Source organism: Engraulis encrasicolus, chromosome 13 (assembly GCF_034702125.1).
Source record: "Engraulis encrasicolus isolate BLACKSEA-1 chromosome 13, IST_EnEncr_1.0, whole genome shotgun sequence".
In the NCBI taxonomy this organism is placed as follows: Eukaryota; Metazoa; Chordata; class Actinopteri; order Clupeiformes; family Engraulidae; genus Engraulis; species Engraulis encrasicolus.
In genome coordinates this window covers 47,143,295-47,158,876 of record NC_085869.1, presented here as the reverse complement: position 1 = coordinate 47,158,876, position 15,582 = coordinate 47,143,295, and the positions used below count along the sequence as shown (strand labels likewise).

The window sequence follows — 15,582 nt, the reverse complement described above, 5'->3', positions numbered from 1 at the left end:
TGAGCAATATTCCAACCGCAACTCGGGCCATTCGTGAAGTCTTTACGAGAAACCAGAAAAAATCAACTTCAAGCCTCGTGGTGCCATTACGAATAGCCTCGTTTCTCGTGGTTAGTGACGAAAGGGGGAACTGACAATTGGGGTAGTTTGGTTCTGGGGGGAAGAATAATGCGGACGGACATCAACAATCGAGCGTGAGTAAAGGCTAACAGGAAACAATGGTAATCAAACATTTCAAACAAGTGATTTACGGTTAAGTTTAGGGTCAATATTAGCTAACATTGGTAGCCCTTTCTATCGTAATTTGGCGATAACGTCCAGCATGTCCAAAGTCTAGTTTCAGCACAATTCACCGGCGAAAGGCTCCCAATTCCGCCCGCTTGATTTCAGGTCACGTCGGTATTTCCGTTGCTGTTTATTATTCCTTCATGCTGTTGTGCTGATTTTGTTCACACTTGTAGTCCTGGCTTTACCGATGCAGGAACTGTGGTTAGTTTGGTCGTTACTGTGGAAACGGTTGAATAATTCTGGTCCTAAAGCGAAACAGGGAAGCGGCCAGGGTGAGTTTTTAGCCAGAATGTCGTTGTGAATTTAAAGTTCCATTTCTTTCATGCTGCCGTTACAACGACACCCTTCATTACAACGCTGTTAATGGCCGTTTGACTCGGTTTTAAATGTCATCACTGTTTCACATTGTAAGCATACAAACTCCGTATCATGTCGATATCCATTCCTGACAGTGGATACATAATTAACTATCATCACTAAGTAGGCGGGCGGAATTGGGGGACGGGCGGAATTAGGCGACTTGGCTATAAATAACTCAATAAACTGAATAATTCATATGAACCATAATAAAGCAAAAATAAGATTAACAATGCTCCAATTAGTTGAGAACAGCATTATAATAATCTATTGCATCTCTAAACATTTCTACTATTATTCTTTTCCATGGGGCATTAACCAACAGACCTACATTGTAGTTGTGAAAGGGGGCGAACTGAAAAAAATGTGTGGCACAACCTGTGTAAGGGGGGCCTTGGCTGGAATCTATCCGTATATGGGGGCCATTTTCATGGTAGTTTGGGAACCCCTGGCCTAACTGTTCTCCCATGGTTCCAGGCAGACAGACAGACAGACTAAGTGTACTCAGGGAAAAGGGATCTGCGTCAGTGAATGCTTCAGTGCCTCTATGGACAGTCAGTGAGAGTGAAGCGAAGCCAGGGAATGGACCCTTATCCGTACTCTCCACTCCACTCGCTCATCCAGCCACAGTAACGAGGGAGGATGTACCGGCTCTATTTATTACAGACAATCATTAGAGGTCTGATGACATTACACTGTGCTGCTTCAGACCGACAGGGCTGTCTAGTTTGTTTTTAAAGATGTCTGCTCGTGTACGGTTGCTGTTCTGTAGTAATTTCATCTTCTCGGCGGGTGCAGGGCCCTTGAAGGGAAAGTAACCGATTAAATGTTGCTTTTGTAATGTTCCCCTACTTTGTTATCTGAGGCAGCTTTTTGTAGTGCTGCTCGGAAAATCTTGAGAGCGAAGGCGTTTCATTGTCCTCGTACAGTAAACACACCCACTGGGTCAAAAAGTGTGTTTAAGGTATTCATAATCAAATATTAAATGTCAATACTTGACATCTGATATGACTCTTGCCAAACTTTCTGAGACGTTGAACCGCATCGATTGTTCTTTCATTCCCTACTTTGACAAGCAGAAATAAATGCAGCTTTTAGTGGGAACGGCACAGTAGATTAGCAAACTCCTGCACTTCTGACCATGTGATATACAGTGCGTACACGCTGGTGGACTATTCATCAAACTTTGGCCGACAGGAACAGAAACAGAAACAGAAGCACAGCGACTCACTGGACTACATACTCTTCTTTCCCACACACCACTTTCCTCCGACCACAGGTGAATTTGACTGCAACTTTACACCAGCTACACACAGTAGCACTAAATACTAAAACAAGTGGCTCAACCGGAACACATGGGTCTGACAGAAGGGATGTTGGCATGTTATCTGTACGGGACTGAAGTGTGGAGAGTGTATCCAAAAATGTGAAAAAAAATCAAAGGAAGGAAAAAGAAAGAGAAGAACAAAAAAGAAGAAAACAGAAGCTGTCTCACATGCTCTCACAGAAGCGTGCCAGCGTGCTGGGTTTCTCCTGGTTGCGGCGCTGTCGGAACCAGCGCTGGATGGTGCGCACGTTCCAGTCCAGCTGCTTGGAGAGCCCCTCAAGCCTCTTCTCATCTGGATGCTGGAGGATGGAGGGATGGACCGAAAAAGAGAAAGAGAGGAAGAAATGGACGAGATCATCAGAAATTAGGTAAGAATTTAAAAGTTTCAAAACCTGAAGATAGTAAAGTGACACTTTGTTACCTGATGCAATCTGAAGAAACTGGCATTTGGCGTTCAGTAGAGTCATTAGACTTCATTAGAGTGAGACTTGATTTATGACAGACAATCAGAAAGTCACCAAATGCACACCTGCCTTAAACTCTTTAGACATATCCCCTGTTATACATTTCTGTGACCAGAATGGCAATGACCAAGTCAAGTCGTAATGTATTACTAACACTACCGCGGCATCTGGGTTGTAGTAATGTAGTACTATGGTAGTTAAGTTGCTGCAGACATTGCCTCTTCTCCTGTCTATTCACCCTGGTGGCATGTAATGGATTTCACCAGGAGAGTTGGAAATCAGAACACACAAAGGCACGCCAAAGAACGTCAATCTGCAGAAGAATAGGAGCTCAGGGCCAAGTGAACGGCAACAAGGACACGGTACTGCAGCCTTGTTTGCCCTCAGCCTCCTATTGCGAAGGGGGCTGAGCACTGAGCAGCATCTTCAAGGACTCGGCCCCAGCCTCCTGCTGCTGTGCACTGCATTCAAAATTTGTCAAGAAACTTCCTTCTGAGGGATGCCAAAAATAGTTGCGACCATGCGTCAGCAGACAAAGGCCAAGACACAGACTAGAATACCTTTAATAAACGGCTAAAATCATTACAGAAAGGTTAAAAACGCCAACATGTTTTGGCCAAGGTGTGGCCTTCATCAGGGCTGAGTCAATGTCAGTGTCACTGACTGAACAAGGGCAGCCAGGAGATTGAGCAGGCCCACTACAGGTACGTTTTTTTAGATTTTGTCTTGTGGTCTTTCTTGGCCATCCAGCCCACACTTGCCTCATTTAGCAAGGACTGAGGTAACAATCAGTCCTCCTCACGTCACAGTGATTCAATATTGCACTTTGAAAACAGACATTTTTCACAATTCCCTCTGCTCAGGATTATGTGCATCGTACCTTGGTATAGTGCACATCTTCTCCAGGATAGCGCCCTACTTGCCTGATTATCATAGACTCGCACTCGCGATTCGAAGGTGTTGTGTCACTAGGAGGGTGCAGCCCGGCTAGCACCCTACAGTCATGTAGGCACAGGGTATTGGTTACAGTCAGGTGCCTTGTCAGTAATGGATGAAGGTGTAGGGGAGGGTGGGGTGGGATTCGAACCTGCAACCCTCTGATCCCAAGACCAACTCCTTAACCATAACACCACAGATGGCCCACACTTTAACCATTCTCTCCACTTGAGATATAAGCATTGTACCATGTTCATGGCAGTAAACGGCGTCCTTAGGGTAGCGACTGACAGTTGTTTTTTTTTAGAAACATCAAATGCATAGAGAAAGTGGAGCACACTGCATCTTAAAATTTCAACCATTTAGTAGGCAAACACACCCAACTAATGTTTCGACGTTTATGTTTCTCAATGTTTACAAAGAAGAATTCAAATCTATAAGAAGACATTGAAATGTTAGTATGAGAAGCTGAAGTGTGCTACAGCTTCTCTCTGCAATTATTGCTCTTCCTCCCGTGATGCACCTGCAAGCTGAGGGAGGCTGTGTAGAGTCCCAATTTAATTTAGAAACATTTGTCATCACTCGCTCTCTATGGACACTGCACTTTTAGTGATGCCAGTAAACACCTTCTCTAGGGTAGCAAATTCGTTATTTACAGTAGAAACATTTGTCATTTCTCTCTCTCTCTGTGCCCGGTGAAATATGCTGTGCTAATTCCCACAGTACTCTAATGCCTCTTTTCCACTGCCGATTTTCTGGTAGGCCTTCTGCTCGAAACAGCTCGACTCGGCCGCCACATTTTGCTTTACGATTGAGCTGTGTCGAGCCTATTCGAAAAGTAAAAAGTGGCAGCCCAGTCGCGTTGTGTCGAGCTGTAGGCCTACCAGAAAACTGGCAGTGGAAAAGAGGCATTAGTGTCGAATTAACAACAGCCTTTTTGTCCTGTGTGGCCACTGTACCTTAGTGATGGCAGTGAAGACCTTCTCCAGGATGGCGTTGGGCTGGGCCTTCTGAGGGCCGTTAGCCTGGATCTTCATGCCCAGGGCACATGGTCTGGCGATGAACCTGCAAGGAGAAGAAGAGATGGGGATGCTCCATTAGATCGGTGGGTGGTTAAACAGCACTGTAAATGTTTGCTGCGTCGATTCAACATTTAGATAAATGCATGCGGCCTCTTTGTGCAGATGGCGCCGGCAGACCCATTCACCCATTGCTGAAAAGGCTCAACTACATAATCCAGGGCTCTCTTGGAAACGAGGCAACAGCCTCAATGTGACTACCCTAAGTAAGATAAAGGAGAAATAAATCATAATAAATCGTAACAACATTGCTATGACATTACAGAGAGCCTTACGGAACAGATTAAGACTTGGTCATTCCAACTTTGTGCAGAGCCTATGTCAAAACCTTACTGTCACCAAAGAGGTTAATATGGATAGTGTAGGATATGTTTGTAGGATGTGTTGAAGGTTGGAAATGTTGAACAGGGAAATGAACTGTGTAGTATATGTACACGGTGTGCTCTGCATGTACAATGCAGTATAATTTGATACTGTTTCCCTAACGGAGAGCCTCATTTCTGGGAAGATGTGACACTTGTTCTTGAGCGTTACACAATTTTTTCGCGTCATAAAATTGGTAGCCTTGGCGTGTGCGTCATTTCTTCAGTGGAACACTTGTATTGTATTTGTTGGAAAGACTTTTCACTAACAGTGAAAACACTTCTATGACATTACAGTCGACAGTAATACACTAAGACTTTTTCTGGTAACAAGAAGCTTATGAAAGGCCCTGGGTCTTGACATATACAGTATACAGTATGTTTACAACTACGCAGGATAATCTAGAACAGGGGTGCTCAACTGGCGGACCCAGGTACGGATGCGGACCCAAACGCAATGTCATCCGGACCAAGACAAAATCCATCTGTATTTAATATGTATAAATTATACATGAGATTTCACCGCCATGCGATCTATAGGTGTATTTCTGCGAAGCCAGTCTTATGACAAATAAAAGTATCATCACAATGACAACTCAGTGAGTGAGCAAGAGGCCAGTGCGGCCAGCGAGTGAGGCTATTTTCTGCATCGGTCCGTAGCGACTTTTTTGGACCCTGGAAACATACGAAATTTGGCGAGTGGACCTTTTCAGTTTCTAGTTGAGCACCCCTGATCTAGAATGATACTGTATATCCTAATGCCTAATGCCATTTCTGAGAAGGAAACATGGCACTTGTTCTTAAACATTACATTCCATCACTGTGGCCTCCATTTTGCGACTGTCAGTATCTCCTCCCCAGTAGTGGTGGTGGTGGTGGTGGTGGCTTTAACAACATCATCTTGATCAGATACGGGACACAATACAGATGACACATCTCTCGCTGCGTCTTTATCGGGCAGGCCAATGGCGTGAAGACAGATAGGATAAGCATCTCTCCGGTACTCAGGACTAAGGCCAAACAAATGGCCCCGGCCTTGTCCTGTCCCGTCCTGTCCTGCCTAGCTCCAGCAGAGATGACACAGGCTGAAGAGCTTATCTCAGGATGATAAAAAACACGGCCGTCTTGACATGCGCAGCACAACACGAACTCGACAAATATCCACAGCACGCCAAAATCAATTTAAGAAACCACCAAGGTTTAAGTTTTGCAAATCTACATACGAACAGCTTATAATCAATTTATAACTTAGAAATAGTATCTTGTAGCGTATGTCTGTCTGTCTATCTAACTATTTATCCATCTGTCTATCGATCTGTCTATCTGTGGATTCATTATTGATAGGGAGGTAGGCTCTTGTGTGTGCTACAGTTCTAACATACAAAACATATAAAACAGAAACAGCACTGGTAACAAAGGTTAATGTTGTCTGTCTGGCCTGTTATTCAAATTCCACTATTGCGCCACAGCAAGCTAAGGCCAGTGCAACAGGAGATGCTGCTGTGTGCCGCTGCTGCTGCTGAGGAGTCAGCGGAGACCACGTGTGCCGTGGGAGGAAGTGCAGCTAGAGATGAGAAGTGAACACATGTCTCTCTCCACAGAGTCGAGAGTCATCCACGTGGAAACAAACAAACCAATTGGCACCTGCCTTCCACCACACAGCTAGACACACAGCCCACAGACACTGTAAAAAAAAATGTAAGATGTAATGTAAAACTGACAAACTACCGAGAACTTATGGTAGACGTCAGGTGGAAAACCATCTGTGCTGTACCCTCAACTTCCCTGCCTGAGGTAGCATGACTAAAGCCAGAAAGAGCAGAATATCAGAACGGGTGGAACAGGCAGCAGAATGAAGAATCACGTACGGTCTACTAGGTGTCCTCACAAAGTTCAGCTTTAGAGCTCAAGTGCTTGACATACTGCACTAGAAATGAGGCACTTGAGACACCATTCTTGCAGTTTCATCTTGATGCTCAGACCGTTCATCAGAACTTCATCTTCAGAACTTCATCTTCAACTTGTTGGGTTGATTTTTATGTATGTGAGGACGGCTAGGACCTCTGGAATTTGAGTGTGAACAAACCTTCAGAATTCCAAACAAGCCTGATAGCAAAGATGAACAACTGTGTAATGTTTTTACGCACATAACAAGACAATGCTTTGCATCATAGGCCTACATCAGTCGTTCACCATTTTGACTCGTCCATTTTTGAATAGCTGTATTATACACAATCAAAATTCATTTTTAATTCAACACTTAGAGGGTACTCTGGAACCAGATAAAATCTAGATGATGTTAAATCAACTCTTCAAGTGTTGAATTAACACTGCATAAAATAACACTCTGTGCACTGACTCCACTGACTTATCCATACCCAGAATGTTCTACCATGCCCAGAGGGGGAGGAGGATAAAGTTCACTACGAGTCCAATCACTAACTCAAGTCAGCTTAAGCCATGTATCCGAGGTGGTCTTGAGAGTGGACTGCAGAAGGGGGAAAAAATCGTATTATTTCAAAGCCTCAGGCATTGCACATCAGACATGCAGCCAGTTCCAGTTAGGCCTCTTCGAAGCTGCATCTTCTCGTTACTGGCTTTCAGTGCTCTTGTTCAGGGTCTGTGCACATAACATTCTAGTTCTACAGCTAATAGGCCAGGCATGCTGGTTATTCAAAGCATTACAACAAGTTGCAGACACCGCTTTGGTTTGTAGGAACTGTTTAGATGGCTGTGGGCTGTGGGGAACATAACATAAACAACCAACAGTTCTTACTCTTTGACTGCAGACTTTTGTGATGTATATAACTATGCATTACAAGGTGCATTAAATGGTTATGTATGCTTATAGCTGAGCGTAAAAAGCAACAAATGCCTTTTGTCTGACACGAACTGTGTGGGAGACGTTATGCACTGCTCGGTATACTCATGCAGGACAACAAATGTTAGGCCTATCTAGATAGATGAGGAGTCAATATTTGCATTTAGTCGGGTTCTGCAACGCACATCAGCCCCTTGTAAGAAGACTTGCAATGCAGAGGCATTTCCTTGGCTGCTGGCATGCCCTGTGTGATATAAGTGTGATTTGTACGTCTCATTTACAATGCAAGAGTCCACTTCTCTATTAGAGAAGCAATATGAAGAGTATTTCCACTGTGCACCTATAAGCCATCGCTATAGTTTATCTGTAAGCGACTATAATACATTGCAAGTGATGACAAGTGGAATGAGTTTTTCGCCTCTAGGTGACGGATGCAACATCCAGGGTCCAGGCCAACTGCAACGGGTTTTAGTAGTCCTTCTGGTTGTATCCAACAGGGAACACGCACAAAGAAAACTACTAAAAAATTAAGTAGCTGCATTTTTTTTTATCAGAAAAATGGCTCCTTTGAACATATTCTTTCTGACAGTCTTCAAAACCGCGGGATGTACAGCTCGCCCAGGAAATCCTTCATCGATTGTAACGAAGATGAACGAGATGCTCAATGAGATCGTCTCCTTCACTGCAAATGAATGAACATGAAACCGTTATGACGACGGCAACTATGTTTCTTAGACATACCTTTCAAACACCAGTCGGATCATGAAGATGCAGAACGCTAAAGGACATGCCAGATACAGGTCCTCTGCTTGAGGGAAGGTTAACTCGTCTGTGTTCTTCAAATCAGCCCAGGTTACATTGTGAGGCAGCCAAAATCTCTCGTTCCAAAACCATACCAAAATACCAGCCATGGTTGTTCAAAAGCCAACCCGGGCGGCCCGTTTTCTAGAGTTACACAAGGTGTTGATAACAGCCAATGCTGGGCTGTTAGTGCTCCAACAGCGGATCTTTGCAGGTTTCGGTGTGATGATGGAATCAGTTCATGCACCGCCCGTTTATTCGGTCACTCTGGCGTTTTCCAATGTAAGGAAGGAAGTGAGGAAGTGAACTCCACTGTTCGGTTTATGATTGGTCTGCCCGAGTGTCATTCATGTAACAGCCATTTAAAGCGCTACACATGATACACTGTTGCAAAGAAGGAATTGTAACACCTTGGCAGCCAGGAACAGTGATGTTGATGAGAATGGTTGAAGCTGCCTGTGGTTGCTGTCGTCTGTTCTTCGGGCATAATGAGCCTTACAGTCCAATTGAAACAATTAAGGGGAGGAGACGATGGGAAGAGAATATCACTTTAATAACAAGTTGTTATTAGCCTGTTGTCATTATTAATTCGGTCTAATAAAGTCTAATTAATTCTGCAAATCTGCTGAGTCAACCAAGCGGCATCATATGCAGGCCTTTTCCTGGATACCTGCGCCTACATTCTAAAGTAACAGACTTCGAAAACAAGGTATTGCTGGGATTCAAAACACTTAATTTTGCAATGAGACTGGAAATCGAATTGCCTGGTTTCATTGACCCACCCTCATTTTTGTTGTCGTGACAGACTGACCCTGTGCGTAAAATGGTTCAGCGCTGCATGTCGTGCGTAAAAGGCGTTACAAGTCTCTTATTATACATTGGTGTATAGTGTAATTACTTTTACAAAATAATATGTCCCTGTTTAAACATACGAGGCCGGACAAAGGGAATAGGCCTAGTTTTGTGTAGCACAAAACAACATTTGTAGTACAATAAAATGTAGGCCTATGTTAGGTTACTACCGCAACAAACTTGGTTCAACGCCAACGCATCTGAACCCTGTCAGAATATGACGTACAGCAGTTGGTGATTGCATTCCACAGCCCAGTGGCTCCATCTGCCGACTAATATTGGTCTCTGTCAGCAGCGCCCTTCGTGCAGTAGAAAGAAAGCTAAAATGTAGACAGTATTTTGCGTCACATTGTCAAGTAAAGTTACATTTCCGTATGAATTTTATTTCTTGTATTGGAAGAGCCTCACAAGATGCCGATTTCATGTAAAAGATGTAGGACTGCATAACCTATTGAAATTGGTACTTAGGCCTAGTCAGTGAAGCAGGCGTATTGTAGGCCTATTAGGTTAATGTCGTGGAAAAAAATAGTTGTGTCATTAACAAACATATCTTTATCCTAATTTCACAAGGCGAATGGCAGCGCATTACACTCTTTAAACCCATACCGACTTTAAATTGATTCTAATCGGATTAAGGCAAACCCAGTTAATTCAAGACCACAACAAATCTGTTAAAGACTAAATAATTAGTTCTGGAATAGTTTTAAAGTATTCAGCACATGGTACATCTTTAGAAATTGAAGTGAAAGTCTCATAAAAAAAAAAAAAAAACAATTCAGCCGTAGTGGGCTCAAAACTTCGGATTTTGCGGCTGAGAGCATCGCTCGCGGTATTATCAGAAGCAGACACACTTTTTTGTCAGGAGCTGAGGGCCGCTGTCTACAGCGAGCGTTGAGAGCTGTCAACCCTACCAGCTAAGCTAAGTAGCTCAGCGGCACAGACAGCATCATGGCGGAGCAAGGCGATCCTCCGGCGCTTGGCCACCATCCGCAACCAATGCCGACACCGAGCTGGCCAATTGTCAAGGAGTCTTACCAGCTTCAGGAGGTTATAGGTTAGTGACGGCTCGAATGGCTACATCTTTTATGTATTAACCTTCTCAACAGGCATACTAGGGTCTTGACAATTGTGAATGACGATGACGGCCTACCGGCTTTTTTCATATGCAACAGCCGATGTTGTCGTACAAAGCTAGTGCTTTGCAATGCGGATGTAAGACACCGCAATATTTCGCCTGCATGGGTTGATCAAAGGTACCCATATGACATGCACTGTGTATCAAAATGTTCATTTTTACCGTGAAGTGACAAGGCAGCGGCTGTCAGATTGTCAAAAGGCGTGCTGCGTGTGATTTAATTAACCAAAAGATGCTTTGGCATGACATTCATCCACAGTCGAGTGGTGGGGGCATTCATTCATTGGGAAATGTAATTGGCTGTCGGCCGAATAACTGTAAAACGTGGTGATGTTGTGTCCAAGATTTTGGCACCGCGGTTTGTATGAACCTCGCGCGTGACATTTCCCTCTGAAGTTTAGGCTGCCATACCGCTTTGTCAGTTCCGCCGCCACCTGCCGTATCACAGACCCCGACCATGCTGTTTCATTGATGTTGCTCATTGGAGTCGAGGCATGTCCTTAAAATATGAAGCTAAACAGAAAAGCTGGTTTATGTGCGTTAATAACGTGTCCATGAGTATGCTATTACGCTGGAACAGTTAAACCTATATGTTGATATAGTGCTAAGACAATGCCTGAATGAAATTGAAGCCTATCTGTCGTCTGTCATACCTGTCAATTTCCTTAAGTTACTGGTACCGTTTTTATATTGGTCATATTCTGTACTCAACGCCCTCTGTTGGTTCAAGTGTATTCCACACACTGGTCATACAATGTAACTGGTCATGGAGCTAAACTTCTATGCCCGTGTAACATTGCATCAGTCTGGATGTTTTTCTAAGTCATATGTAATCGTCAGTTGGTTCATGAAACCAACCTCAAACATTGCCAAGATACAGACTAACGAGGATAAAGAGGACTTTGGACCAAAGGCCTCAACTGTTGCTGATGGGGCCGTGGGCGGTTTAACAGAAGTGTCCTTTTACTGTTCTGCACCCCTCATCACAGCTGTCGTAATCAGCAGTTCTGTAAAGTTAGGTCGCCCCTCATCCTTATCTACCACCAGCACTCGCTATGGTATGGGCTACCTCTCACATAAGTTAGTGTTCTTGTCGTCAGTGCCTTTGTCAAGACCTATAGAATGGGCGTTATGTGTAAACAGCGTCACGCCATGCCTTCAGACCTTGAAGTGGTCTTGAGGCTCATGAATGGTCTGTGGGATTGGTTACTAGTCAGATCCAGTGAAAAGCATCGTCTGTAGAAACTTGTTTTGGAGACATACAGCTACAAGAGTCATTCATCCATGTGATTATTTATGACAGATGTAATTACCATGTTATAAACAGAAACACATTCTTGCTTCCCAGAATTTGTAACGCAACTATTCTAAAAACCCATACACATGGCCTTTATACTAGCTAAACAGTGCTAGTTGTGTGGGGTTTCCAAAAAGTCCACGCTTGCATTTTTCATTTCTTTTTTTTCTGCGCGGTCATCTTTTTAGGAAGTGGGGCTACGGCTGTGGTGCAAGCTGCCCTGTGTGTCCCCCGTCAGGAGCGCGTTGCCATCAAGAGGATCAACCTGGAGAAGTGCCAGACCAGCATGGACGAGTTGCTCGTGAGTTGGCCCCCTATAAAAAGGGACTAGTTCTTCTTGCCGTGTTTCGTCCAGGCAGACCACCACACAACCATCCGAACTTTCACCCCCGATCCACATACTCTTCCTCCAGGTCCTGGCCCTAGCAGTGATTCTATTCATTTGGGGGCCCTAGGCAAAATATAGACATGGGGCCCTTTTGAATTACTTTAGTTGGTATTTACCATGGTGGGGCTGATTTTTGGGGCGGCCCTGCAATGGGCAAATTTGTTGGAGCCATAGGCAACTGCCTAGTGTCCTTATTATAACCTTCAGTAGTGAAGGATAACTCCAAAGGCCCAGACCTACACAAGTTCTAGTTGTGTCTAGTTCAGCTATCTTTTCATTGACTCACCATCAGGATAACTCTACTAAAAGTTCCAGCTTTGAAGTGAGGAGGGTTGGTGCTTTTGTGTACACATTATCATTATGTAGCAGGCAGCTCAGTGTATGTTTTTACCGGTCCTCAAAAACTTCTAGTCCTAGTGCCCATGTCTGCTTTGATGGCTGCGAGGGCTGGTAGGATCATGACTGAGTTTTTCTTTCTCATACCATGTTTTTGTTTCATATTTTTTAGGGCTTTTTTACCTTTATTTCTGACAGGACAGTGAAGGAGAGACAGGAAATGATTAGTGAGAGAGAGTCGGGGCAGGATTGGCAAATGACCCGGGCCGGAATCAAACCCGGGTCACCAGCGTAGTAACCCCAGTGCCCTACCGTTAGGCCACGGCAGGGCCATTCTCAGACCATTTTATTGTGTTTTATTTTATTGCCCTCTGCAAATGGGTGGGGTGGCCGACCTGGAATGTTTCCTTTTCTTAACACTTTTGTTTACACTACTTACACAATTATTTTATATGAAGCAGGCCCAACATTGTGTTCTTTTTTTAATGCCAAATACAGTATGTTTAGCTGTGTCTCACGGCGAGCTGTGGTCTCTTCCCGTGTGAGAGCTGGTGGTGAGATCATAGTGTACCTGAGTTGTTGATATCAGGATGCTAGTGGACATTCTTGAAAGGAACAGCGGTGATTTTATGGTCCTGTGCACATTGGGAGGGCCTTGCGCAAAATGTTTCCTTCCATTGACACAGCCGTCAGGGTGGACAAAAGAAGGTTTTTTTTGAAGTTTTGTGAACAATGTCTAGCATGTTTCCAAGAGTTCCAAAATGTGTAACTTGTTTTGGTTTTGCTTTGATGTCATTTTGTTTGCATTATTGACATGCCATTCGTCTTCTCCTTCCCCTCCCTCTTTCCTTGTCTCAACACAGAAAGAAATTCAAGCAATGAGCCAGTGTAACCATCCAAATATCGTGTCCTACTACACTTCATTTGTCGTGAAGGATGAACTTTGGTTAGTCATGAAGCTTCTTAGTGGAGGTACATTTGAAAGTTCTTGATTATTGATGCCTTTTAAAATGTTATTTTTGATGTATTTCTGAATGACTGTTCATAAAGCCCTTTGCTGCCAGTTGTTATTAGCGTTAGTCATAGCCTCGTAATGTTCGCTGTTACACCAGTGTAACTCACTACTATTAGTTAGTTGGAAAAACGTTATTACCATAGCACTGCACTACAGGAATTACCCTGAGCCTTTAGGGTAAGACATCACGACTATGTTTAGTAAAAAAGCTGCACTCTCGGGTGTAATTGCAGTTTTAATCTAGTGCTGAAGAAGGCTTAGGCCGAAACGTCTGTCTGTCATGCTAACCCAGTAGATTAAAACTGCAAGAATTACACCCGAGAGTGCTGCTTTTTTTTTTTTTTTACTTAACATGAACTTTGCTGTTTGCTTGCACCCGAAGACCTTGTAAGAAACAGTTGGGAGTTGAGCGCTCTTTCTGAAAAAGACATCACGACTGCCATTCTGGATACAAGAAACGTATAACAGGGGCCATGTCTAAATGTGTCACAGAATTGTGTTAGGCAGGAAACTGGTGCCTTTGGTCTTAACATTATGTATCAATCTGACCCACGCCAGGGTCGGTGCTGGACATCATCAAGCACATGGTCATCTCGGAAGAAGAGCACAAAAACGGAGTTCTGGATGAACCCACAATAGCTACCATTTTAAAAGAAGTCCTAGAGGGGCTGGACTACCTGCACAGAAATGGACAGATTCACAGGTAATACCACACACATACAGCAATACAGATTCACAGGTAATACCCACACACATACAGTACATTATTGTGTAATAATGATGTAAAGTGGCAAGTGCTACTCCTTATGTCCTCGTTTGTACGTCCCTTTTGATAAAACCATTTTACTAAGTGTAATGTAATGTGAGGTAAAGTAGTGAATTGTCAAGAGAATTATCTCCAAATGAGCACTATTTCCAAAATCTCAGCATAGTATTGACATGTAGGCATATTTTTATGTCTGTACCCCAATGTGAAATTAAGGGTTTTTAATAGAACTACAACCTTGACTCGGAGGAGAGTGCTTTGGATTAAGTCATTATGTAGTAGCAGTATTGCCATTGCCGCACATGTTCACAATAATCACAATTATGCATGTTGTGCATCAAAAAGGCCTGTCCATGCACAGAGCAATAATTGGACATATACACTCAATGGCATTGATTTGTTAGATCAGTAACCCACAAAAGATGGGAAATTGTGAATGGCACTCAGTGTGGAAGTCACAGATAGTAAAAGGCTTGAACCATCCATCGGTATCCCTCGGGCGTGTGTGTGTGTGTGTGTGTGTGTGTGTGTGTGTGTGTGTGTGTGCGTGTGTGTGTGTGTGTGTGTGTGTGTCTGTGTGTGTGTGTGTGTGTGTGTGTGTGTGTGTGTGTGTGTGTGTGTGTTGGGGGGAATGACTGCAGTCACAGAAATCTAATGAATCCGGGCAGATGCAATCGATACTGCCCTACTCACCACTGCACTGGGTCACCAAGAGTTTCTGTGTGTGTGTGTTTGTGTGTGTGTGTGTGTGTGTGTGTGTGTGTGTGCGTGCGTGCGTGCGTGCGTGCGTGCGTGTGTTCATGTGTTTTTCTGTCCACAGGGATGTGAAAGCAGGGAACATTTTGCTGGGGGAGGACGGCTCTGTGCAGATCGCAGGTTGGTGAGGAGATCAGTTGTTCCTACTGAAGGAAAAAAAAACAGTATTGCGTTTCAAACTGCACTGCACTGGACTGTGTTGGTTGGAGGTGGTTGGTGGAGAGGAGGAGGAGGAAGAGGAGGAGGAGAGATTAGGGTTGTTGGATAGGCTTGGCCTGGTCTCTCTGCCTCATTGGCTGCGTACAAGGCTACCACTTCACCTCCCCAACACCTCAGGGTTTGGTTGTGAGAAGGCAACCAGTTAGTCCTGCTGCAATATGCCCCCGTTTAGCTCAGCTGGGACTCAGGATAAGGCCTCTTTAAGAGTGCCCTCGAGGGGCATACTTTCTCTTAGACATGCCCATTGCATGCCCAACATACACAACGTTTGACCTGTAGAAATGTGTGTCCCCAGTTGTTCTGCTGTTGGCTTTCCTCCTCTGCCTTTAGCCAGTCGTTATCGGACTGGTGATTAGACAATTGCAATGGTTTTGCACTTACTT

General features: G+C 44.1%; 2 protein-coding genes across 3 annotated transcripts in view; one reads left to right on the top strand and one right to left on the bottom strand.

Annotated features, from left to right (window-relative positions):
- The window catches only part of cers6 (ceramide synthase 6), a 54,059-nt gene extending 45,377 nt beyond the window's left edge, over positions 1-8,682 (bottom strand). For both annotated transcript variants that reach the window (XM_063214075.1, XM_063214077.1), the window contains exons 1-3: positions 8,376-8,682; positions 4,332-4,437; positions 2,141-2,271 (exon numbers count right to left, since the gene is read on the bottom strand). In XM_063214075.1, the coding sequence (XP_063070145.1) occupies positions 2,141-2,271; positions 4,332-4,437; positions 8,376-8,545 (407 nt within the window). In that variant the 5' untranslated portion in view covers positions 8,546-8,682. The remainder of the gene's footprint in view (positions 1-2,140; positions 2,272-4,331; positions 4,438-8,375) is intronic.
- Positions 8,683-10,235: 1,553 nt separating this feature from the next.
- Positions 10,236-15,582, top strand: part of stk39 (serine threonine kinase 39) — a 58,977-nt gene continuing 53,630 nt past the window's right edge. The window contains exons 1-5 of the mRNA XM_063214670.1: positions 10,236-10,341; positions 11,908-12,020; positions 13,307-13,415; positions 14,017-14,161; positions 15,045-15,100. Coding sequence (XP_063070740.1) covers positions 10,236-10,341; positions 11,908-12,020; positions 13,307-13,415; positions 14,017-14,161; positions 15,045-15,100 — 529 coding nt within the window. The remainder of the gene's footprint in view (positions 10,342-11,907; positions 12,021-13,306; positions 13,416-14,016; positions 14,162-15,044; positions 15,101-15,582) is intronic.